General features: G+C 48.8%; 10 protein-coding genes across 10 annotated transcripts; 7 read left to right on the forward strand and 3 right to left on the reverse strand.

Moving 5' to 3' along the window:
* Positions 1 to 337: 337 nt before the first annotated feature.
* FTJAE_1039 (uncharacterized protein) lies at positions 338 to 2,132 on the forward strand (the record flags this gene model as incomplete). Its single annotated transcript, XM_037343226.1, has 5 exons — positions 338 to 947; positions 994 to 1,085; positions 1,135 to 1,200; positions 1,254 to 1,409; positions 1,473 to 2,132. 5 exons carry the CDS (start codon positions 338 to 340, stop codon positions 2,130 to 2,132), a joined length of 1,584 nt encoding a protein of 527 aa, XP_037211724.1.
* Positions 2,133 to 2,953: 821 nt separating this feature from the next.
* FTJAE_1040 (fluG-like protein) lies at positions 2,954 to 4,347 on the forward strand (the record flags this gene model as incomplete). Its single annotated transcript, XM_037343238.1, has 2 exons — positions 2,954 to 4,067; positions 4,115 to 4,347. The coding sequence occupies 2 exons, from the start codon at positions 2,954 to 2,956 to the stop codon at positions 4,345 to 4,347; spliced, it is 1,347 nt and encodes a 448-aa protein (XP_037211725.1).
* Positions 4,348 to 5,470: 1,123 nt separating this feature from the next.
* On the forward strand, positions 5,471 to 6,431 carry FTJAE_1041 (dehydrogenase reductase SDR family member 7 precursor; the record flags this gene model as incomplete). The annotated part of the gene is made up of 2 exons (XM_037343249.1): positions 5,471 to 6,194; positions 6,244 to 6,431. The coding sequence occupies 2 exons, from the start codon at positions 5,471 to 5,473 to the stop codon at positions 6,429 to 6,431; spliced, it is 912 nt and encodes a 303-aa protein (XP_037211726.1).
* Positions 6,432 to 6,772: 341 nt separating this feature from the next.
* On the reverse strand, positions 6,773 to 9,332 carry FTJAE_1042 (uncharacterized protein; the record flags this gene model as incomplete). Its single annotated transcript, XM_037343260.1, has 3 exons — positions 6,773 to 7,258; positions 7,308 to 8,907; positions 9,220 to 9,332. 3 exons carry the CDS (start codon positions 9,330 to 9,332, stop codon positions 6,773 to 6,775), a joined length of 2,199 nt encoding a protein of 732 aa, XP_037211727.1.
* Positions 9,333 to 9,720: 388 nt separating this feature from the next.
* Positions 9,721 to 12,036, forward strand: FTJAE_1043 (het-domain protein; the record flags this gene model as incomplete). The annotated part of the gene is made up of 1 exon (XM_037343271.1): positions 9,721 to 12,036. One exon carries the CDS (start codon positions 9,721 to 9,723, stop codon positions 12,034 to 12,036), a length of 2,316 nt encoding a protein of 771 aa, XP_037211728.1.
* A 1,107-nt stretch (positions 12,037 to 13,143) lies between these two features.
* On the reverse strand, positions 13,144 to 14,106 carry FTJAE_1044 (uncharacterized protein; the record flags this gene model as incomplete). The annotated part of the gene is made up of 2 exons (XM_037343282.1): positions 13,144 to 13,481; positions 13,545 to 14,106. The coding sequence occupies 2 exons, from the start codon at positions 14,104 to 14,106 to the stop codon at positions 13,144 to 13,146; spliced, it is 900 nt and encodes a 299-aa protein (XP_037211729.1).
* A 1,799-nt stretch (positions 14,107 to 15,905) lies between these two features.
* Positions 15,906 to 18,020, forward strand: FTJAE_1045 (uncharacterized protein; the record flags this gene model as incomplete). The annotated part of the gene is made up of 5 exons (XM_037343293.1): positions 15,906 to 16,010; positions 16,086 to 16,695; positions 16,747 to 16,975; positions 17,084 to 17,854; positions 17,909 to 18,020. 5 exons carry the CDS (start codon positions 15,906 to 15,908, stop codon positions 18,018 to 18,020), a joined length of 1,827 nt encoding a protein of 608 aa, XP_037211730.1.
* Positions 18,021 to 18,163: 143 nt separating this feature from the next.
* On the reverse strand, positions 18,164 to 19,769 carry FTJAE_1046 (ferulic acid decarboxylase 1; the record flags this gene model as incomplete). The annotated part of the gene is made up of 3 exons (XM_037343304.1): positions 18,164 to 18,690; positions 18,745 to 18,863; positions 18,913 to 19,769. 3 exons carry the CDS (start codon positions 19,767 to 19,769, stop codon positions 18,164 to 18,166), a joined length of 1,503 nt encoding a protein of 500 aa, XP_037211731.1.
* Positions 19,770 to 20,178: 409 nt separating this feature from the next.
* On the forward strand, positions 20,179 to 20,769 carry FTJAE_1047 (3-octaprenyl-4-hydroxybenzoate carboxy-lyase; the record flags this gene model as incomplete). The annotated part of the gene is made up of 1 exon (XM_037343315.1): positions 20,179 to 20,769. The coding sequence occupies one exon, from the start codon at positions 20,179 to 20,181 to the stop codon at positions 20,767 to 20,769; it is 591 nt and encodes a 196-aa protein (XP_037211732.1).
* A 1,489-nt stretch (positions 20,770 to 22,258) lies between these two features.
* On the forward strand, positions 22,259 to 23,335 carry FTJAE_1048 (uncharacterized protein; the record flags this gene model as incomplete). Its single annotated transcript, XM_037343326.1, has 1 exon — positions 22,259 to 23,335. One exon carries the CDS (start codon positions 22,259 to 22,261, stop codon positions 23,333 to 23,335), a length of 1,077 nt encoding a protein of 358 aa, XP_037211733.1.
* Positions 23,336 to 24,792: the final 1,457 nt, after the last annotated feature.

Here is a 24,792-nt window from a genome sequence, read left to right on the forward strand (position 1 = left end):
GCTAGTAAGCTAAGTTCTATCTGGTACTAAATAAATGTATATATATATAATAAGGGCTTACAGTTAGGTAAGCTAGGCTTATAGCGAGTCTGTAAGTTAAATTGTAAGTTTATTATAAGCTAGTGAAGCGGCTTACGGTAAGTCCTTCTTAATATGGCGTGAGTCGGTTTATAATTGGCGAAAATTGGTAGGGTATATGTGACGTAAGCGCCATATCCTGTTTGGTTGTAATATGTAGGGGTTGGGCACTTAAGAACTATCTCTCCGCATAGGTGAGTGTGTTCTACCTCTGATTATCTGTTCCTCCGTTTTATCTCTTTCTGCTTTTACCCGAAATATGGCTTTCCGACTTTTCGCGGGCATCACTGGACGTCAGCTCTTGGCTGGCGGCGCTGCGCTTGGAGGAACCGGCCTTGCTGGGTCACTGATTCAGACAGAAAGTGAAAGGTTGCAGGCCACTGAAGCTCAAGTGCAGTTCCATACCTCCTCCATCCACCCTACTCCCGTTGGATTCAGCCCTTGGCAGATTCGCAACGACTACCCTACCTCAGACATTCTCAAGGCTCGCCTCAAGGCACAGAAGGATGATTCGCTCCCTCATGCTCCCTCCCCATTGATCCCTGCCCCCGGATTGCCCGGTGACTTTGAGGGCGAGAATGCGCCGTGGTTCAAGTACGATTACGAAAAGGAACCGGAAAAGTTTGCTGAGGCCATCAGAGAGTATTGTTTTGATGGCAATGTCGACAAAGGGTTTCGACTCAATGAAAACAAGATCCGAGACTGGTACCATGCACCTTGGATGCATTATCGGGACCCAAACTCGAGCTGTACCGAGCGTGAACCCATCAATGGCTTCACATTCGAGAGAGCGACACCCGCCTTAGAGTTTGCTAAGACACAAAATGTAACCCTACAAAATTGGGCCGTTGGATTCTATAACGCTACCGGTACGTCTCATCATGCTATAGTCCGTCTTGGTCTAACATTCCCAAGGGGCCACTGTCTTTGGCGATATGTGGAAGGATCCTGATAATCCCGACTTCTCCCAGAACAAGGAGTTTCCGGTCGGAACATGTGTTTTCAAGGTAGGGTATCACTTGACGCCGGCAGAACATTATAACTGACATTGGCTAGATCTTATTGAACAACTCGACACCCGAGCAGATGCCCATTCAAGATGGCGCCCCAACAATGCACGCAGTGAGTTGTGCTGACGACGGCACCAGGACTACGATCTCTAACAAGTATTGCAGGTCATTTCCAAGTCAACCAGCAACGGAAAGGAGCGTAATGACTTCGCATCGCCGCTTCGTCTGATCCAAGTCGACTTTGCTGTCGTCGATAAACGCTCACCGATCGGATGGGTCTTTGGCACTTTCATGTATAACAAAGATCAGGCTGGAAAAGGCGTGAGTATACTCCCAATAACCAAGGGAAATTTTCTTATGCTAACCTCGTTATGAAACCCTCAGCCTTGGGATAGACTCACTCTTGTTGGCCTCCAGTGGGGTAATGATCATTGGTTAACGAACAAGGTCTATGAGGAGACCAAGGCTGAGGCTAAGCCGCGAGAATGTTATATCAGCAAGAAAGCAGAGGATATTAGAAAGCGAGAGGGTGGCACACGACCCTCCTGGGGATGGAATGGCCGTATGAATGGCCCAGCCGACAACTTCATCTCGGCATGTGCCTCTTGTCACTCAACGTCGACGTCCCATCCCATGTACAATGGCAAGGTCAAGGATGGCGTGAGGCAAACCTACGGAATGGTGCCGCCACTAAACATGAAGCCTCTTCCACCGCAGCCTAAGGAAGGCTACACCTTCAGCGACGTTATGATCTACTTCCGAAACGTCATGGGAGGTGTACCATTCGACGAGGGCGTCAACCCCAATAATCCGGATGAGTATGATCCTACCTACAAGAGCAAGGTCAAGAGCGCCGACTACTCTCTGCAGTTGCAGGTCGGTTGGGCCAACTACAAGAAGTGGAAGGAGGACCACGAGACTGTGGTGCAGAGCATCTTCCGTAAGACAAGATATGTTATCGGTTCCGAGTTGGCCGGTGCTTCCGATCTGTCGCAGAGAGACCAAGGTCGACAGGAGCCAACGGACGATGGTCCGGTTGAGTGAACGTTTCGTTGCAGTGAGCAGGATTAACAGTGTTGGATATACACGAACTGGAGATAATACATAGTTCAATAAGCGATGATGACAACTGAGTGCTTGGGAGACTCGGGATCGTGATCGTGACCAGCATTGCCAATGCGAGAATAATTTCGAGATCACAGCCATTTTCCTCTTATTACTACATGATTCTCCAGTTTTGTTATCAGTGACAGGGCGAAGAATGATTGTTCGTATTTGCCTCCATACAACTTGCTGCTTCACTTCCATATCGGCAAAGAAGATACACTTGCAACCACTTGCATCACTCACTCAGGAAATGTCACACTGCGGAGCTCCGAGACGCCAGTCCTGACACATCTTACGACGTCTAATGGAAGCAATAAATATGGCCTAATCTCCCAGAGACAAAAGGTCCTGGGGCAAAGTATGACCGCCATCTTTACGGTGTTTTGATGTGTCTATTTGCTCATCCTGCTCCAAGATACGAGAGCCTTTTGCTTCTTGGGGAATGTTACAACAGCCGAAGAGAACTTCCCTGGGCCTCAGAGCTCCAAGCTAGCTCAGTATGATTATTCTGTCGTCTGACGGCATGAAGGATGCCTAGGGCTTACTCGATAAGGCACGAAGTGTCACCAGCTGATTCAGCGCATTGTCCAAGACAGGAAGGTCGCAGGTCAGCTTCCAGAATGGTGCCCTGCTTCATCGCCACCTCTTCGATCCCAATGTCAGAATAAGACAAGCATATAAAGTGTGCAGCCAGCTCGAAACCGCCAGGGTCACGTTCACGAGCTAACACTGGATCTCACTTGGGCCGTTTCCTCACCATGTCAACCAGTATTCTCAAAGAGATGCACGCAGACATTGCTGAAGGACCAGTCGAGGAATTCTTCAATCGAAACCCCTCAGTTCAAGTCGTTTTATTGCAATGGGTCGACATTTGTGGGATTTCAAGAACCAGATTACTCCATGCTTCACGATTCAGGAACCTCGTCAAATCTGGCGGTCACCTTGACTGTGCACCGTTGGATACACTCGTACCTACAACCGCTGAATTCATCCCTCAATTATTCGCCTTTTTCAACGGGAAGGGAAAGATACACCCTGATGTTTCCTCGATCCGAACTATGAAGCATGATGCATCCGGAATCGGCAACGCAGCTCGTTGCGTTGGTACTGTGGACTTTCAGGATACCGATGCCCGACTTCTCTTGAAAAATATCGTGGAAAAGGCTGAGGTCTCTCACGGTTTGACCTTCCGGGTTGGCATTGAGCTGGAATTCTGTCTTCTCGTTCCAGGAACTCTAGAAGCCGCTCACCCTGCAAAACCGGGAGTGGCTGGTACTTTCGGCACTCTCCGTTCCAAAGTCTGGCCTATACTGAACGAAATAATTGTTGCTTTTACCGAAGCAGGAATTGAAGTTGAGCAGGTGATCAAAGAGTACGGTACATCGGCCTATGAAGTTGCCCTCCCTCCTCTTCCTCCAATTGAAGCCGTGGACACTTATTACTACGCTAAAGAGCTGATCCAGAATGTGGCACACAAGTTTGGGATCCTTGCCACTTTCTATCCGACACCATATGATGGAGAGCAAGGCCAGAAGAGCGGACAGCACATTCACATCTCAGCAACCCCGACAGAGGACAATAGAGACTGGAATCCTGATGACGCCATGGCGGGCATGTTGAGTCATATCCCTGCACTTATGGCATTGGGAATGTGCCAGGTCGACTCTTATGAAAGAGTCAATATCGGGAGAATGTGTACCGGCGGTCTCGTGGGCTGGGGCGATAACAATCGAGACATGCCTGTCAGAAGAATCGCCAAGAATCACTGGGAGGTCCGTGTCAACGACGCTACATCGAACTCATATGCCATGGTCGCGGGAATCATTGGTGCCGCACTCGACTCCAAGCCGCTTGCAATTGAAAATGCAGCTAGTAAGTCTATCAACGCCGAAACAGCTGAAGTTTGCTAACTAGTTTAGAATTCACATTGATGTATTCCGATGAAGAAAGAGAGAAGATGGGACTGATCAAGATGCTACCGACTTCTCTTGAGGCTGCACTGAAGGAGCTTGAGGATGATAGAGCTTGGGCAGATAGTGTTCTCGGTCAAGGGTATATCGATTGGTTCCTTCCCTTGAAGCGGGCAGAGATGAAAACTGTTTCCAAGATGGAGACCAAGGAGCGAAGAATGCATATGCTCAGTTTCTTCTAATTCGCTACTTTATCGAAGACGATGTCCCTATCAGTAGGGGAAGTCAGCAAGTCGTGTTTGGGACTAAGTAGTAAACCGACATGCAAGTGGCTTGACGATCTTTGAGTGAAAAGTGACAGCAGGAATTATCTACTTTTTTTCTAGTAGGACTGATTATGTTGCATGGTGTTATCTGCTAGGTTCTCTCTGCCGGAATAAGCTCACAGCCACAAATCTCAACTGCAAATAACACTTCCAGCCCGGTGTTATCTGCGCTGCACATTTTAAGTGTCAAGGAACTAAAGAAAACTTTCCTTTGTGAGACTGGGTCGAAAGTCAGCGGCGTTGGCAAGTTACACAGAACAAGCGTCAACAATACCAAGCCCCGAATCATATTTCAGACAGTGATAAATCCAGAACGTTACACGCTGAAGATAGTAATAATAGATTACAGCCAATGCCAGAAACATATCATGAAGGTCTGAGGTGCTGCCAATATTGATAAGAACGTGATGCAGGATATCTAAAGGGAGGCGTTCGAACTGGGTTGAATCAATGAGCATGTCTGGAGGTATGCTTCTGGGGGGACTTCGAGGGATAAGAGTGTCTGCTTAATGATACTTTGCAGATTTAAGCGATGGCCTGTCCTGAGATCTTGTGAGCAGAATACGAAGAACCAGTGGTAGAGGATATCAGTGAGCCTACCTGGGTAGCCTGGATTCCATTTCCCCCTCAAAGGGAGGAAGGAAAACTTGGGTCCTTAGTCCTAAATGACGAAAAGACTTAGGTAAAATAGCATAAATTTAGGATAACTTTATTAATCTAAGGCTTCCTTTTGCTAAGCTTATCTTAATACGTATCTTGTCTTAAAGTCCAATGTTTTCTTGCTCCCCAAGGCCCTCCACAGAATAGTTATGCGGAGATAAGATAAATCCGTGCACCCAGCCTCAAGCCACATGTTGATCGCCCCCCTCTCGTCTGACATACAGCAGCAGGGCTAACGATCCCGATTGAGCAACTCCGGGATTAGTAGCAAAATCCGAGATCGTTGGGGTATAACAACGTTCACTTGACAATTCCTCACAAGTCAAGTCCACTTCCGGTACCATTTTCAGACGGCCAATTCATTTTCCAGTACGAAGCTATGTCTACTCCCAGCCTGACGAACGCCCAGCAAGTCCGGGACTTTGTCGAGACGAAACATGACAAGCCATATGATGCCATTGACACGAGGAAGGCAGAACTACCAGAGGGCTTTGTTATATGCATAATCGGCGCTGGAGGAGCTGCGGGTTCTGGACTGGCAAGGTCTTTCGCTCAAGCCGGTGCCTCAGGCATGATCCTCGCTGCGCGATCGCAAAAGACGTTGGAGGCAACGGCCACGGAGGTTGGTGATATCAATACGTCGATCAAGGTTGCCTCTGTGATGTGCGATATCACTTCCAATGAGAGCGTAGCCAATATTGCTTCAACTGTCAAGAGCCAGTTCAATGGGAGACTAGACGCCGTGTTCGTCAACTGTGGGTTCTCGGGTCCTCTCTCAAAGGCTACAGTTCTTGAAGAAGACTTTGAGGATGTGCAAAAGGCCTTCGCCACACACTGCCTAGGTACATGGCTTGCAGCACACCACCTTTTGCCCTTCCTTCTTAAGAGCAAAGGTAGTTTTATCGTCATCAGTTCCATCTCAGCTCAAAGCCTCATCGGATTCGGCACAACATCTCACTACTGTACCAGCAAGCTTGCCCAAGCTCGTATGGTCGAGATGCTGCATGCTCAGTACGCCGACAAGGGTATTTTTGTCGCCAATGTCCACCCAGGTGGAATGCAGAGCGAGTTCTCAAGGGCAGCATCGAAGGATATTCAGCACCGTGAGTGGTCCCCAGAATTTGAGTCAAGACACAAGCTTACGATTGTCAGTCTTGACGGACAGCCCAGATCTTGTGGGGGCGTTCTCTGTCTGGTTGCTAAAAGCTGAAGGGATGGGAAAGCGGCATGGTGCATTGAACGGACGATGGCTTTCTTGCAAATGGGATGTCGCTGAGTTGGAGGCGAAGTTCGACAGTATTCAGAAGCAGGATCTTCTGAAGTTCCGGATGGTTGTTTAAGGACCCTATATAGATTGGTTAGTATCGTCTGATCGTTACGTCTTGGGCATGAATGGCAACAACACGACTTTCCATTGACAACCTAGCAGACTAAGGAAATAACTACTACATTCTCTGCATCGACGAGCCCTTGCCATCAATACTGTACTCGCTAGCATCAAGGTTAAAGCTAGTTCTACAGCATTATCGCATTGCCAGACTTACTTGATTCATGATCATCGTGCGAGTCGGGGCTGGTGGTTTGCAGCAAGACCTGTGGAGAGCGCACTAACTTTTTCACAGTCCTATAGACTATAGATATAAAGATTCTACAGCGAAACTTATCTACAGAATCAAGGTGTTTAACTCTCTGCATTCGCTGCCACCTCTTGGGGACCGTCATCATCCGAGCCGCCATCATAAGACTCTTCAAATGATCGAAGTAACTCGGCCGCACCCTTTGGAACGCTATAGTCACGCCCAGAAAGCAAATGCATCAGACGAGATGCTATGCTGAGGACATGTCCACGGTGCATCTCCTCAAGTATCCCCGCAGCCATTGCCAGCATACTCATTGAGCCTTTGTAGTCCTTTTCAGCTTCAGCCAGGATATGCCCGACCATGAAAGGCAGCTCCCATTCCGACAAAGCGAAGTCTGATCCGTGGATTTTGCGAAGAGTGGGATCGCATGCCATCCAAACACATCTCAACCACTCCCAGCTAGTTTGATGCAAGCTTAGGTAGGAAAATGCAAGCTCCTCTAGCTCAGCGCTCATAGCATTGCCGAGTGAGGATAATACGTCAGCTGGCGTAACGCGTGTTTTGTCGTCTGCTGTCAATGGGGTATCCTTTTCTTTGCCTTTGCCTTTGTCTTTCGGTTTCCCCCTTCGAAAGTACTTCGCTGATGGTCTCCATTGTCCAATTCATTCGGTTGGCATTTCTATGGTATCGGTCTTGGAGGCTTTTGTGGATCAGAGCACGGGTTTTGAGAAATCGTGGACCTGCTCGTGAGAAATCCTCGAGACCTATCTTGTTGCCCTTGCGCCTATTCTTGCTCAAGGTAGATGCAGAGAAGCCGACCTGCAGCATGAAACGTTTGACATAGGATGAACGCGTATGCGGCTTCCCTCCAATGAAGAAGGCTTCGTCACCGAAAATCTTGAACAGCGTCTCCATATCTAGCCACCAGGTTTTGGTGAGACCTTCCTCGCTGATAGCGTTCTCCAGGTGTGCAGGCAGGATTATAGAGCCCCAGGCATTGGTAACTCTGAGGCCGGCTTCGTGCATTTCCGCACGATGGTAGTACAATGCCAGACAAGCGATAATTGGAGACCTCTTCAGGGTCCGGTATTTCTCAACACGTGCGAGGTGGTTCAATCCCTCTTGGCGGTTCGAGCTCTTGTTAACTGCCATTTTCTTTACCCTGAGCAAGGGGTCGTCTAGAAACCAGTCGAAGCCCTCCTGCGTATCTTTCAACCATTTTCTATCGCGAGATGACCAGTGCGGGCTTTTGATGTCCTTTTGAAACTCGATATGAGCCTTCAGCTCCTCCTTCATGGTCGTGATGCGCTTGAGAAGAGTCTCGACTGAAGACTCTGCGTAACTACGGATAACTGTGTGTATGTCGAGATTTACTTGAAATGCGAATATGACGCTGAACGGAACCTGTTTTGTTTCCCTGAACTCCTTGACGCCTCGAAGGAATTCGTCGGAGAACGGGTAGTTTGGCACTTGATAGACAATTGCCAATGCTTCCGTCCAGAGCTCGCCAATAATGACACGCTCCTCAGTCAACGTCTGGCTCATACTTTTATCTGGCCAATCTGTGTGAGGATCAAGAACACCAAACGTCCCGTCTGGATATATGCCGGTGACACCCGTCCACGGAATTTTGGCGAGGGCATCGATCGAAAGATCTGTGAGATAGCAGCATTGCGACATGACATTATATACCTTCTCGTCGATAGATCCTTCTGCGAACTGCTGCCGAAATGTATTCATGTCGATCCCTTCACTTAGTAGCACGCTACTAACAATGTGTTCCGCCATTGCCCTAATCCCACCAAACTTTTCGAAGATGGGCTTCATGTCGTCTGCAAGGGTCAAGCCGAACTCGATGGCTGTATTCGTAACAACCGCCATCACGCCTGGGTCAAGAGTGTTTCCACCGCAATCCGCTTCGATATGCATTAACCAAATGTGGGCGACAAACTTTCTGATTTCGCTCAAATCCTCGCGCAATATCTTATATGCAAAAAGAGCCTCACTGAATGAGTCCCCTGTATCGGCCTCGTAGACAATGTCGTCATTATTCACTGGACCAGGTCTTTCGATGTCCTTTGCGTTAAGAAACTCCTCTGATGGATGATAGACCTCCAGTTCCTTGAACTTGTTTGTCAAGGTCTCAGTCTCGTTTGACGAACCAGAATCAACTGAATCTGAATATGGCTTAAGGATTTCGCGGACCTTCTCGAGGATTCCCACAAAGTAGAAATGTCTGGCATCCTATTTGGCATCCTATTTGGCATCTACCTTCTCATTGGAGGCGGCGAGTTCATCGCCAAAACCACTTCTCGCTTTGATGACCCGGTTGAGTGTAGTGAAGAATGCTCGGGGAACAGATAAAGCCGGCTTTTTATAATTCGAGATGCATTCGGCCAAGGGAACGAAATCTTTAATCTCAATAATGTATCAAGGTACTTCCTTTTGGGCTGTCGCCTCTTAAGGGGGTTTGGCCTTCTTCTTAGCTTCTGCTCTGGCTTTGCCCTTCAGTCAAGGGGCTGGTTGCTTCGGGGGAAGTAAATTCGACAGCAGGTCGGCAGGATATCCGCATTCTTTCGCAGTTGAGGCAAGCTGTGAAGTAATTGAACTGGTATCCTTCTTATACTTACGGTACACGCTGACCAAAGCTGGTGGCAACATTTTAGACAATAGCTAACGTGGATATGCTCTGTTCCATGTCATAATTGAGGGGAACTGCTGGGGCCTCAACGAATCCTTGTGATCCTTCCTTTTCCAGTTTAGGGCTTCAGAGAGGGGTCCCTAGGGCCCTTTTACGGAGTGGACTTTTTTTTCACTCACGCTGACTGTCTATGGGCGGAACTTACCCAACCTATTGCACATGGGTAGGACTGATGGTGAAGACGATACTTTTAAGTCCTACGGCTTGCAACTCGTCCTCTGATTAATAACCAGGCAGTAGACTATCAATCGGAAATACTCTGACCTATTTCTCTCTTGATTTTCCTACCCGGCTGCAAATCACCAGATCAATCATAGCTTCACCAATTCTTACCCCAATTCTTCCAACATGGAACAGTCTCTATGCGATACTTGCGCCAGCATAAATATTGAAGAACTTGTCTCTAAGCAGGGCTTCGCACTACACAAGAACCTACTCGAGCTCTGCAAGTCTGTGAGAACATGCCAGCTGTGCCGTCATGCACTGAGTAGCTTGAAGCCCCTTTTACCACTCAACTTGAGAAGCATACCTTGTCGTCATGCAATGAGACATCTGGGCTCAGAAAGCTCAAATTCTTCTCTTTCCGAATCGAACCAGAAGCTTCTCGCTACTCAGCAGGCTCGAGCCTTTTATGGACAACATAACCACCCGAAACACGGCTTGACCATAGTGGTTTCGGACGTCGACTCGGAAGCTCCTGGCGAGCGCGAACGAAGTATTCCCTGGCTTACAATGAGGACACTTCATGGGGATCCTGCTCAGCGATCAGGTGCCAAGACCACTCGACTGATACCAGAAAGCACTTCCAGTTTGACTTCAACTATACATGCTTTGGAGTGGCTAAAGGGATGCCTTCTAAGCAAAGATTGCTTTGAAGGGTGTACACACATCATTGATAACGATCTTCAGGAGTGCCTGGCGAAGATGCATGGCAATAACGAAGAGTCGGAATCCCTTTTTCTGTCAGAAGGACCTGATATGTCGCTGCAGGGGAAAGAGATGCGAAGACTGCAATTATGCGAGGACATCCAGTTCTTACACCAGCAAAGGAGCCTTACACGAGGTGGCGCACTTGTCGAAGAAGAGCGCGCCGCAAGACTAGTTGAGATCATCGATACAGATTGCAGTATTAAACTCAAGATAGTCCCGGGGTCGGTCGGATACTCATCGTATGCCGCCTTGAGCTACAAATGGGGCGGCCTGGATGCCATCTGGCAAACTACCACCAAGAACGTCAGCATGCGTCTGACAGAGTTCAATATTGTTGAGCTTCCCAAGACTCTCTCCGACACCGTTCATGTAGTCAGAAATCTTGGCCTAAAATGGGTTTGGATCGACAGTCTCTGCATTATGCAAGATGACAAAGAAGATTGGGCAAGGGAAGCCGTCAAAATGGCTTCCATATACCAAAACGCCCTCGTAACTATCTCTGCTGACTCCAGCCAAGACGCCAAAGCAGGTTTACACAACAGGAAGTCTTCTTCCATTTTCAATGACAGGGACAGCATGAAAATCTGCAGCAAACTCTCAACTGACGAAGAGAGCTCAATCTTTCTGTTTCCAGATCAAGAGACAAGAATCGATCGCTCAGCTACCAATCTACGAGATATGGGCGATCTTCTAAGCCACTGCGCACTCCGTGACCGAGGATGGACCATGCAAGAGCGAATATTATCTCCCCGGATCATCCACTATGCTGAAGATCAACTCTATTGGGAGTGTTACCACGGAATTCACGAAAGCGAAGACGAACTTCTTTGGATGGGCCGTAACGTGAACATCGCAAAGATAGCGCATCGGATTAAATCTGCGGATAGTGAGGAAGCGAAGAAGAAAGAACTCAAACAGATGCTGCGCTACTGGTATGTTCACCTTATTGGGGGGGACTACTCGCATCGTTCTTTAACATACATCGACGACAAACTACTCGCCATTAGTGGTATAGCCAAAGCCCTTGACAACATTCACCCGTACGGTTACATGGCCGGCCATTGGTGCGAAGACGACGACGAGCTCGTCAAAAGTCTCTGCTGGAAGCGCGGTGGGCCAGGCAAGAAGGCGGCCAAGTATCGCGCCCCATCTTGGTCATGGGCCAGTCAAGATTCAGCAATTGACTATAGCCATTTTAGCATAGTAGGGACCCTAGGTGAGAAGATCGTCGCAGAACCTGTGGCTATGGAAGGTCAAAGCCCAGATGGCACTCCATTTGGGCGATACGACAACGGCTATCTTCAAATCAAGGCCAAGGTCAGACACGGGAAATTATTCCCAAATTGCGGGCATGATTTCAGTAAATATCAGCAAACTGGCGCTCTCGGTGGCTACACTATTGATCCTCTGAAAGAGAGATGCGCCTTTCTTCTCCTCGATGGTGGAGAAACGTCTGATCTAGTCTGGCTGGACGAAAGTCAGGCGACTAAAGATCCTATCACAGAGCCCCTTGACGTCCAAGTCGTCATGCTTTCGGAAGTAGAATCCCGGGGAGAAGAAGGACCGCGTCCTGGAGCTTGCTTGATCTGTACTTTGGACGAGAAGTACTACTTGACGAGAATTGGGTTTACAGAATCTCTGAAGTACTACAAAGAGGGACAAGGTGAAGAGCCTCCTCCGGTTTCCGGGCCGCGTCTTTGTGATAAGAAAGCCATTACTTTAACTATAATCTAGCTTCTTATGCAGCTTGCAGTCGCAGTGGTGGTGATTCGGCCGAGCGGCGGTCTTCTAATCTTGGCGCTCCGTAGGCGGACATCCTCAAGAGTCAGGAAGCAAGAAACCTTCTGGCGTTCAATCAGGGTACCACAATAAACTGGTCCTAATAAAATATAATAATTTTACCTAAGTCTTTTCATCACTTAGATAAGAGGTCCTGGGCTATCTTCGTGCTCTGTAGGCCATTGCTTCATTGCCAGTCTCAGGTTGGTCCTACGTATTCGTCCACTATGGAACGCGTTCGGCCGAGACAAGGGGGTTTGCCAGGATCACCGGCTATTTACAAGCCCCAAGTCCGACGGCAGCCTGTCGAGTATATGCCATCCGATGGATTTCCATACAGCAGGCGCGAGCTCAGTGCACCGCAAGAGAATAGCTAGTTGACTACATATACGTTCTTCAAATATCTTCTTCACTCGTGAATTCATTGCTCGTGTGTGAGGCGCGTGATGTGAGCCATCAGCTGTGGGGACTATCAACTCTGACTGCGACCGCAACAACACACATAGATGTTTTTAGAGCGCGCGAGACACGGAGGCCCTGTTTCTCATCCTCAGCAGCGAGTATAGTCCCCGATTCGCGCCAACCTTGGCCAACCTTCCTGGGCCGATGGATCAAAACGGTTTTATTGCTCGCCTGAAACATGTCAGAGAGGCCATGTCTTCGTTCACTATCACCGTCAAGCAGACGTAGCCCAATCCGTCACTACGACAGGTCCTCGTATGGGCAAGCTCCGAGACCAACTTCCACAAGCAATTCAGGGACAGTGATGATGATCGAGAATACGAAGCGGGGAGAATATATGTTTCTGATGACCATGAATGAGACTGGGCAAGAGATTTTGGATGTGCGTGAGTTCGTAGATATTAAGGCTACAGAGGATCGTTGGTCTAGTGGCCAGAACATTGGAGAAGAAGTCATCGGCTGAGTCTTGAAGGAGACAATGCGCCATGACGATTTGGACAGTATATAGTTATAGAAATACTGGGTATATGTATTCGGCTAGCAATGCTATGTGACTGTGAAATCCAAATCTATGTAAAAAGAAAGTTGTTCCAAGTCCAGTTATACGCTTTCCTCTTGCGTCAAAGCCAACTCGTCCTTGGCCTTGAGCTTTTGTCGCTCACCGCGTCCCATCTGATATAGTCGAGACGCTCCGTAGAGTTGGGTCGTAATCCACAGGGAGAACACCAAGGGGGTAATGATACGCCACTCGAGACCCCAGCGATGCCACGACCTGTTGAGCAGATATATCGTGACGGCGACCTCGGTGATAGCTCCTGTAACCTGCCAGACACAGCATGTATAGGCCATACGGGACAACAGCAGAGTGTTGTGTCGCTTGATTCGCCAAATGATCATCATAAGGAAGATAGGGAGCTCGACGACGACATCGAATGTACCTGAAGAAAAGACGTTGTCAGCATATTCCGATTCGCGAGATTGCAGAGGCTTAGTTGACTAACCCCAGACCATGCACATGTAGAACTCCAGTGTAGCTTCGCGATGCTTGTCGTGGTCGGCAAAGAGACTCAACGCTGTCTGTGTGATAACAAGCAGTCCAGTGTGGTGCGCAATGCTGAGAGGGCTCGCGAACTTGGTGCGAAAGCATATTTCGAAGATGTAATATGAACTGTAGACTTCGGAAAGAACTAGCAGGCTGTCTCCGATCGTGACAGCGCTGCCTTTGGTAAACGGTGTAGAGAATTTGGCGTCGCCGACGAGGAAGTACATCATAGGATAACATCCACTGCAGAGAACGCAGAAAAGAATGATGCTGCCGACGTGGAAGTAGACAAAAGACCGCCGTCGCCTTTCATCCTTTGTTCGTTCGAATGTTTGGCAGATGTCTTTGTAAACGGCTGGTAGGATCCATCGCTCGAGGCAGTTGGTAAGGAGAACAATGCAGATGATGCTGGTAGCGAGTATTAAGGAGCCGTATGGTAGAAGATGTGAAAGAGGGTTGTTTTCGATGATCTGGATCTTGGGTACGAATACTCGATGAGCATGATGGGCTGAATCAGACATTATAGCGAGGGGGGAATACAAACGAAAGCAATTAATTAAGCAAAAAGTGTACAGAAGAAATGAATTGTCAAACTGCGGAGAAGGAGCGGCCATGATTCTGTACTTATCCTCGCATCATTTGTGCCTCACTGATGCAAAATCACCTACTAAAAAGGAAAGTTGCCCACGCGGCTCAAACCGACGAACGGGGTAGGCAGCAGAGAAGGCCAATACGAGAAAGCCAGCGCTTCTCAAGCGAGGCAAAGCAGCAAATACTCGACACCCTGGGATTGGTTCTATCGTAGACGCCTCCATACGAAAATTGCCGAAATTCTTCTAGTCGCGGGCCTAGAAGCGCGAGCTAGTCTCGTCAGTGGTCAACTCGTAAGATTCGGTCCGGGGTAGCTGAGGCGGAGCAGGACAGATTGCTCCACTTGGACAAGCCGTGTTTCCGTGGGCAGATTACGCGGCTGCGGTTCCTCGGCAAGATGCGAGAATTAATTTGGTGCCTTGATGTTTATACGTAAATAATCGTGAGAAGGGGGGTCTGTGCTTGCATACTTCACATCTCGTGAGAAAAGGGTCTTGTTCGGGATTGACAAGCCGATCAGGGGTTGGTTTTAGGCCAGGGCGTTTTTGAGTTTGTATCAGAAGGGATTTACACACGCATTTGGGGGATAACACGGCAACATGTAAATGAGGGATGTTATATTTGGGTACAGAATCTGACATGAGCAAACAACACTCCAACTCTGGCTCTCGTATACTGACATTCCCGACTTCATCCTTTTTTCCTCGGGAACTTCAGAATTGGGAATGGGCTCAAGTTTCATGGCTATCGACTCAGCCATCAGTACGCTTCGACCAATCTTTGGACTTCAACAAGTTTAGTACAGGCAGCTAACATAGCCTGTAAGTCTTGGCCCTGAGCTTCTCTAAAAGCCAAGTCCAACATAATTGGGTCATCTGGGCTACCCCTAGATTATGGCATGCATGTCGAACCCTGCATGTGTTTTGGCCAGATGACGTGGCTTGATTCTCGCGAGAAACAGAGCGAAAGGGGTCTAGCTTCAGAGTTTCTAGGCTGTGCCGTAGCCGTTGATGAAATGGCGCACTTTGAGTAGAAGTTGTCGGCCCTTACTTGTCTAGGAACGGATTCTACGACGAGGAAGTAAGACGGCCCCACTTTCGGCGCTGAACTTCCGATGCAACGGCGCAGTTGCGGCATCACGGCATTGTTGTAACCGGAATCTTCCTCCACATCGTGCTTTTATTAGGATCTGCCTTGTGCCTCGCCTGAATGAATCTTGGGATCTCTCAAATGCCCACTTATATCCGATTAAGGGGGAATTAAACGACAAAAAGACTTGGACAAGCTTGGTGTAACTTACGCTTCTAAGCTAGTCAGTTATTTTTGACACCAGGCTCATGAGATCAGAAGAGTCTAGCGCCCTAGAGCCGATATCCGTTGACCTGAGCTTTGCTCGTATCCCTGGATAAAACAGCTGCGAGACAGCCAGAAGATGTAGTGGTGAGAATACATATACAGCTTTCTTATGGTCCAAAATGAACTTTTTCCCTGAAGTCCCACGATGTTGTGATGCCTCGGTCGTCGATGGAAACCACTGACAGAATGATTGGGTGGCCGAGTTTGTTGCCTGAGGTTATAGGACTAGCGCGATGGACATCTCAAACTACGGAATTAAGCAAATCTTGCTTCAAGCATCCGTTGTAGGCTCTCGAATCGATCAAGAGTCACCTTGAATATAACAGAATCGTTTCCCTATATATGCTATTTCTCTCAAATAAGTCATTCTGCGATGAACGACTCTCCGCAACGAACTCCGAATATTCCGAGATACCCGAACGCGCCGAGAACGGAGGCTGTAGCAACTCAGCCGCCAGATCTGAAGAGCATACTGCGCGTGAGACAACTCGCGCGTATCAGAAAAGCATGTTTGCCTTGTCGGGAGAGGAAAGTTCGCTGTAATCATCAGCAGCCATGCCAAACATGCATCAAGCGCGGTCACTCTGACCTCTGCTTCTACGACCAACCTCGGGCGTCATCCAGTCCAACTCCGCAACCTCACCAACCAGAACTACAGGCTACAACAGGCACTAGCCACGGTAGCAACAATGCAACACAGCCTAGGCGCCCCATCAGTCGCGATGGTAGTGTATCTAACGCGAGTCCGTCCTTGCTAGGTGACAACTCCATTATCTCGGTAGCACGACCAGATACTACCCAACCTCATGCCAACAATGAGCGTCGCACCGCGTTTGAAACAGGAATTCTTCCTCTTCTCGGTATGGATGGCGCTTCCGATGGCGGACGTGGCACCCCTGCAGGACGCTTAGAAACGACCCTGGCTGTTGACCAAGACATGATTTCTCTGTTTGGCTTCTATCGAGATCGAGTTCACCCTTTTCAGTTCGTCCTTGACGATCTCACCGAGATCGAGAAGCTCATATGTTCTCTGCTGAATCACGAAGTGCAAGCACATCAGATGGACAACCACAGCCTTTGTCTTCTCCATGCTATAATGGCGGCTGGGGCTCAGTTCTCGGATTTACCGATTGCTACACGACTATCCAAGTCCAGTCAAAATTGTAAGCATCAGCCTCTCCTTTCAGCCACTTAAGTATGGCTGACCGCCTTAGTGCAATCCGCTCTCAAGTATTTGGGGTCATTTGATCTGTTATGGAATCCTTCCAAGAGACTGGTCCAAGCATTGCTCATTCTTGGTCATGTTTTACAAAATAACATGAATCCTCGTGCAGCTTGGATCCTAGGTGGCACCACGGTTCGAGTTGCGCTATCCGTTGGCCTCCATCAGCCTATTAACCACTGTGCTCTTCGTCTCTCGCCTGCAGAAGCGCAGCAGTTAAGGTGAATTACCCAGAAAGACGCCGTTTGTTTTGGTAGTACTAACGTATTCCTTATACGTAGACTCGCAATTGTTTGGCAAGACGCACTTCTCTCATTAGCGTTTGATAGACCCCCAGCATCCCATGAAATGGACCTCGTTTCAGACCTCCCAGCTCTGGTATCGCTAGATCCAACTAGCCAGCGTCTTAACTACCGACAGGCTATGAACTGGCTATGCCACCTGAGCTTCAGACATCTCCCAAGACTCCCCCAGACAGAACCGGTCAGGAACTATGGCCGGCTCTTTCATGACTTCGACGATTATGAGTCTTCTCTAGCTCGTCATCTACAAGATTCGCAGTCCTCTACTTCGATCCAAGAGCTACAGGAACATTACAGCCTGATTGTACACCGCTACTTTCTTCTCTCTACCCTCTGCCGCCCTGTACTATCCTCACAGAACAAAGGAAAGTTTAGTGAAGAAGAATCGTCTGTGATCTTGAACCACTTTCAAGGCGCTTTGAAACGAAGTGTTAGTGCTTTCATCAAGCTACGCTCAATCTCGAATCTTGCAACACGCTCATGGGCCTTCGTTCACAATGGTCTTGCATCAGCTCTCTTGTTGAGCTTTATCCGGCAAGGGTCTGACGCTCAAGATCAAGATTCCCAAGAAATACTAGCTGAGCTAGTAAAAACGCTAACTGAGCGCAGCGACGATGTTGGGCAGTTCTCTGCGGCGCACAAGAAAGCTCTCAGGGCGATTCAAGCTCTACAACGATCGTCAGTGGAGGAGACCAGATGCCAAAGTGAGAATTCATCGCAAGAACATCATCCGATAGCGTTTTCTTCAGAAAACATGACTATTTCACCAGAGCACTTCGGTAATACTCAAGAACAAAGGTTTGTGCTGCAGCCCTCCTCAGTGCTCAAACATACTGACCTATTTCGCTGCAGTATGGCCAACCTGGATGATTGGCTTCGAGACTTTGACTTTGACGCATTCTCTCCCCTTGAATCATACAATTTCATCATGTCGGACCAGGTACCACAAGATTTCGGTCTCTAGGTCATCAGGTCATCTGTCCAGCAAATTCCGACGCCCTAAAGATGTACTAAACTTATCATAAATATTCTAATGAAATACTATTTTATGATAATAACTGCAAAATCTCTACTAATCTCTATAACTCTATGCTAGGATTGTCTAAATTATTTAGGGCTGTTGAAGCCCAAGGCCTGCCATCGGCTGCAAACCCTGTCTTTGATCTCCTCCGGAAACGAGTTTTCAAAGTCCGCTGCTTCCCAGTTCTTCCCGGTTGTATATTCGACTGGCAACAAGCAGTCGGACACAACCTTGCCACCACGATTAGGCGCTCCATTACCATGGGACATGTATGGAATGAGAGGGAATCCGGCAACGTCTTCAAAGACGTACTCGTCCATTCCGGGGCGGCAACGAGTACAGAAAGCCCAGATCACATCCTTGAAATCGTACACGTTGATGTCATCACCGACGATTACCAAGCGATGAATTGTATATCCGACCTTGTGATTGAAGATGATGTCTCCGATCTCACGGCAAAACTTCTCAGACGTTGTCTTCATCGCACGTAGCTTCTGAGTATCGACCTGCAACGCAACCCATGTAACTTGAGACTCGAAAGGTGAGAAGGCTTCCTTGATAGGGAGACCTTTCGATTTAAGAAGGAATCCGATCTCTGCGGCAGCAAGAGGACCTATCATTGTATGCTACTCAAGTTAGTCACGGTCTTCAAGTCAAAGGCTAATACTTGCAGTCTCGTCAGTCACTCTTCCGCAATTGGAGACGGGCAGAATCGCATCTTTACGGTGCGTGATGACATTTACCGTATACTTTGGCCAAGGGTGGGCATCACCGGGAAACACGTAGCTAGGAGGCTATCAGCACTGGAAGAAATTGGACAGCATTGTAGGCTTACCCATGCATCTCTCCAAAGGGTCCCTCAGGTACAGTCTCCGTGATGGAGCATGATCCTTCAAAGACTATTTCCGAGTTGGCAGGTACATAGAGTCCATTGGTCTCGCACTTGACGATATCAAGGGATGACCCGACGAGCGAACCAATGTACTCGGCCTCTGACAATCCGTCAGGCAGTGGCATGCTCGATGCCATGATGGCAGCAGGAGGGACTCCAAAGGCCAAAGCCCAAGGCATATCGCGGCCTTCCTTCTTCCACATTTCGTGAATCTGGTAGAGGTGCTGCGGCTTGATCACCAATCCAGCAAGGTGGTTTCGGTCGTAGACCATCGCACGAGCAATAGACCAGTTGGTCCATTTACCATCCGGGGATTGGACGATATGCATTCCGTAAGTCTGAACGTATTTTCCCCCATCTGACTGATGAAGCAGTGGTGCTGGAAGCTTGGTGAGGTCGAACTGGTTCGGTGTCAAGATATGCTCCTTGCAAGGACCAGTCTCAACAACAGCAGGCGGGATAGGAGGGGTTGTTTTGGCAGCGACCATCTTATCCAAGATGACCTTCATAGACGAGTCTGTCGGAAGTCCGAGATGTCTGGCAAGTCTTCCGTAGCGCTGCTTGGGGTCAGATCGAAGGGAGTTCGGTGCACCCAATATTCTCCAAAGACCATTTTCATCCTGTCCCTTGAGCTTGTTGAACAAGGGAGCCTTGTCATTAGTCTCGACAACCTTTCTAATAATTGCACCAACTTCAAGATGAGGGTCACATTCTTCAGTGATTGAGACAAGGTCGCCGTCAGCTTCGAGAGCCTCAACGTAACTGCGGAAGTCCATATGAGGAAGAGATTTAGAAACCATGATGATTTGAGTCTTACTGATTCTTGGCAGGTTTTGACAACTCAACTGCAGGGCTTCTAGAATTCTTATATCTTCATCGGTCTCATACTATTTACTCTGTTTATCGTATGACGCATGGTAGTCCGAGGCCCCGAGTCCACCGAGTCCACATCTGCCGAGCCGCAATATCCGGGAAATGTGGGCTCCGAAGGCACCGAGGGTCCCCGAACTGAGCCTCAATACTACCAAACTGACGGGTCTGGCATGACATGGGCTTCACTTAAGAAGAGCCGCATGTTCTATCGGTTACATATGAGCACCATAACGACTTTATCGCATTTAGAAGCTGGAAGCAGTCTTCATTTTTATCAGTTACCCGCCAATTTGTCTATACACTTTACGTTACAACTCAGCTCTTTCAGAGATCAACATGGGAGAGGCACCAAGAAAGAAGATCATCGTAGCCCTTACTGGCGCGACAGGAGCTGCCATTGGCATTCACGTTCTCTCAACACTTCGACGATTGAATGTTGAAACTCATCTCATCATCAGCAAATGGGCAGCCGAGACCATAAAATACGAAACAGACTACACACCAGCTTCAGTGAGAGCACTAGCAGACCACGTCTACAACCCAAATGACCTAGCCGCACCAATTGCAAGCGGGTCTTGTCATGTCGATGGCATGATCGTTGTCCCCTGCTCAGTAAAAACGCTAGCAGCCATCAACGCTGGTATTTGCGACGACCTTATCACTCGCGCAGCAGATGTCTGCCTCAAAGAACGAAGACGGCTAGTGTTGTCGTTGAGAGAAACGCCGTTGAGTGAGATACACTTGCGGAACATGATGGAGGTGACAAGAGCTGGTGCGATAATTGCACCTCCTGTTGTCGGATTCTACACGAGGCCTAGCTCAGTGGATGATATATTGAATCAGATGGTCGGTCGGCTGTTAGACTTGTTTGGCTTGGAAGCTGGGAACTTTGAGAGGTGGGAGGGCATGACGAATGGGAAATCTTAAGCGCAGGCTTTGTGAGTTTTCGCGACTTTCTTTTGTAAATAGATTAATGGATCGGGGTGCATATAATAGGTTGTTTGGAACACAGGTATAGATTTGGCAAAATATGAGTTTTGGTCAAGGTTGGTGGTAAATCTTAGTGACAAGCATAAGTGATTTGTTAAAAGAAGTACCAGAGACAGGCACTGTTAGCGCCGAATGAACACATGGGAAATTGAAAAGCACTGGAATTGTTGCAGCATGATTAGCCCTTTGTAAAGGTGTACGCGTCAACCCACTTTACGCGTTCAACCTCGACGCGCATCTCGCGTTGTCCTTTGCAGCATAGGAATGTCAGTCGACTCCGTACACAAGTTGAATATACCGGTATTAAACAAGAGATCGCGGAGCATAGACACCAAATTTGACATAACAAGACATATTTCTTTCCTTTTGCTTTAGTGGTGTTCGTCCATGTTTGACTTGTGATAACTGCGGTCTCGGAACGTGCCCTTTTGTTTGATCTCGTAGCCAGCCCCTTATCTACGACGGAATGAACATTTTGTTTTATCGCTTGGTAGACTTTTGAAAGTCATAGGCAAAGAGAATTAAAGTAAGCAAAACTATATGAGTAAATACAGCTGGAATAAAAACTATTTATTCAAGGTTTCTATAAGATTTACAGATCCAGAGTCTTCATCCAGATCCTGCAGGGTAACCCAGCAATTGAAGCACGGTTTATGCGATCGGGGGCACTGTGTCCTGCACTGTGGCGAGGCGCTAAGAAGGGCGTTTGCGTTGCGGAACAACTGAACAGCCGAGCGCACAGACCATATCCTGCTTGCTTCCTCACTCCAGACAGTGACAGCTTTGAACATTCTGTTGCTGCCTTTTTCGCTGTTCTTCTTCTTTTGAACTGTGATCAAAATATCCATCTCTTGAGACAATCTTTCCTCAATTTAAGTTTTCTTTACTTTTCCTTCCCTTTGGCCATCGAAACGAGCTTGAACCATTACTGCTTCCACGGTCATGTGACGGCCCCACAATTTCTTCAACGCCATTCGCATTCACGCTCTGGCCAAAGGCAGCATCATCACCATCTTCACCCGACCGAAGGCACAACCGCACATCAAGAGAAGTGCTCCAACTTGTTCTTGCAGCGTGCTGGAGATCAAGTGGGCTCGCTGATCTAGATTCCGCTCCTCGCCCGACCCTCCTCGCGCCCCAACGATAAGCACGTTCAGAGACCCGGTGAAACGTCACTGCAGACCGTTATAAAATTCCGACTTGTACCCATCGAACGTGCGCGGTGCGCCCTTCGTTGGAACAACCGGGGACTGTAGAAGGGACTTGGCTTGGACTCGCAGCGTTGCTGGAGCTCAAGCACGGTCTTGCAGCATTGCTGGAGACCACAGGTTGCCTGTTGACGGAGCTGGTCATCTCTGCTTGTGTCTCGTCGTTGACGGCGTAAAGGTACGTCTGATGCTCGCTGTGCTACTGATGGATTCCAGGAATGTCGTCTTCCGCCTCGCCATGTCTTGATGTCGATGAGATTACGCCCGCCGTTGTTGTGTGGGAACACGATGGCGCAACCCATTGCTTCTCGAAGCCCGATCCAAAGATCGACAATATCATACTACGAATTCACCTGAGCGGCCTGTGCGCGACTGTCGAGCTGCGTTTTCCGATGAACTTGAAAGGAGTCGATGGCATTTCGTCCGTCGCGATCTCCATCGATCCCTCTTCCATCACATCGTTCGACTTCGCTTTTGCTTCAACGGCACCGGAAGCGGTGCAAGATAAGTTCAAGTGCCCCGTTGCGTGCCTGAAGTTCCAAACAAATAAGAACATTCGACTCCTTGTCCCCACCGCTGCCAAAGAACCGTTGGCTCCCAGCCGAACACAGTCAGGGAAGGTCTTGGATGCTCTTCGTATGCTCTCTGCCACAACCTCCTTCGGTATCTACGTCAACGCTACAAAGCTTTCCAAAGCTGAGCTGCAGTCCATCAGCGATGCCGTGAAACAGAGTCGCTTGGTACCTTTCCACAACCAACACCCTCCTGCAAATACCGAGACCAAGACCATCGATCTCTCCCCGCAGGACGACGCGCCGCCGGCCTATGATGAGACTGGATCTCCACCGCCAGCTCCCCCAATCAATGAGAGAAAGCGCCGCCGCATTAGTAGTCCGGACGAGGCGCGAGACGAACTCGCACAAATCTGGGCCGAGCTCAAGGCGCGGAGTGAAAAGGATCGACTCGTTCAGCAGGAACTCGCCGCCTTGAGACAAGAGAACAGCAGCCTCAGAACAGATCTCGATCAGCTACGACAGCAAGTCACGACTTTTCGTGAGGATTTTAGCTCCCTGCAGCGCGATGTCGAACAGCTCCAGGGCCAGGACAAACACAGTGCTGATGTCCTGGAAGGCTACGACACGCGCCTGGTCGAGCTGCGAGACGATCTAGAGGACCTGGATGCCAAGGTGGATTCTATCCAAGAGCACAGAGATGAAAATGGAGTAGCACAGTCATTCCTGGACAGAGTTCGCAGTGATGTGTACGACGATATTGTTACACGTCTTACAAGCTGAATCACTCGTGTTATCGACTGTTGGTCAACAAACAAACCATACTCAGCATTCATCTCCCGATGTTGCATACATGGCACCGTTGCCGCCCAAAGTCATGTCAGCATACCCATCCACTGTCTGCGTGGCGTTGGCCGACGACGGATTCGCCGACAAAGCTTCAGTTCCCCGCCGTCACTCTTGTGAGCATGATGATAGCATCCTCTTTGCCTTGGATGGTTCTGCCGTCAACCGCGAAACCGCCGGGCATCATGGCAGGGCTTGACTGTGCTGAATGGGTCTATGCTACTCCGTTGTGATACTGGTAATGGCGCGTCTAGTCCGGAGGGCTCGTTCGCACCACATACGAACCTCACAAAGTATATCTTGCCTTTGCACTACAATAGATCGTGGCATATCCTGACTAATTTTTTTTTCAGTGATGGGAACATCCTTCACACGCCGACGAACGCAATCCAAACACGCACTTCCCCACGTCCTCGCCAAAGTCGATGCCCAAACAGACAGTTCCCTACATTCACGAGTCTCGATCCTCAATAACAGCGACAAACAACTTTGTCGCAACACAGATTCTCTCGTCCGACACGACGATCGCAAGAGAAGGCTTCATGGTCTCGTCATGGGCAACACGATCTTGTCAAGCGGTCCCTTCGAGCAATTACGCGAAACGATGTCGTGGCTGCCCAATCTTGATGTTCCAGCAAATCCGATTTATAAGCGTTGCATCTTGTCTTTTTTGTTACACAAAGCCATTTTGTATAGATACCCGTGAATGTTTTGTACATAGTCGCTCCTCTATTACAAGAATCGCAGCTACCTACTTTCTGGACCATTTCCATACTCCTTACCTAGACTCCCGTCGGTTAACTGCTGCCCGTTTCCTTGTTCACGCCTACCAATCATCCCGCGGCGAACATCGCGCCCTGTCAGAATCCATGCCTACCGAAGACCAGACATCACGGTAGTGATCGAGTGCTCAGGTTCTGGAGGACGAAAGCTACATTCTCTGAACAACGCTTGGATTGCGAGATTCTTGGTCGACACCTGCTCGAACGTTCCCTGTCGCTGGCTTCACCATTAACCCGGCCAGGAGGTCCATCACCGATATTGATACCAGCCTCCGACTCTTGTTCATGCACCTTACTCGTTGCCCCCATTATTCATAGCCCAAAGCAAACTTTCTACATCGCGCCGCCGCTTGTCTGGCAGCATCGACTTGCTTATGATGCATGCGTTGCAAGTCCAGCCATGTCCTCACGGGCGACTGCGGTCTGCTCATATGGCGATCATCCATCTTTCTACCAACAACGTCTGCGACAACAATGGTAGAAGGGCAAAAAGGGCAAAGCTATAACAGGCAAAAACATACAACAGCGGGNNCACCGACCCAACTACTAATCCGCCCCTTACCAGCTTATCTATGGGAGAGCGGACGGGATCCCGAGTTCTCTGATAGGTAT

Source organism: Fusarium tjaetaba (genome assembly GCF_013396195.1).
Source record: "Fusarium tjaetaba strain NRRL 66243 chromosome Unknown NRRL66243_c0000023, whole genome shotgun sequence".
Classification (NCBI taxonomy): domain Eukaryota; kingdom Fungi; phylum Ascomycota; class Sordariomycetes; order Hypocreales; family Nectriaceae; genus Fusarium; species Fusarium tjaetaba.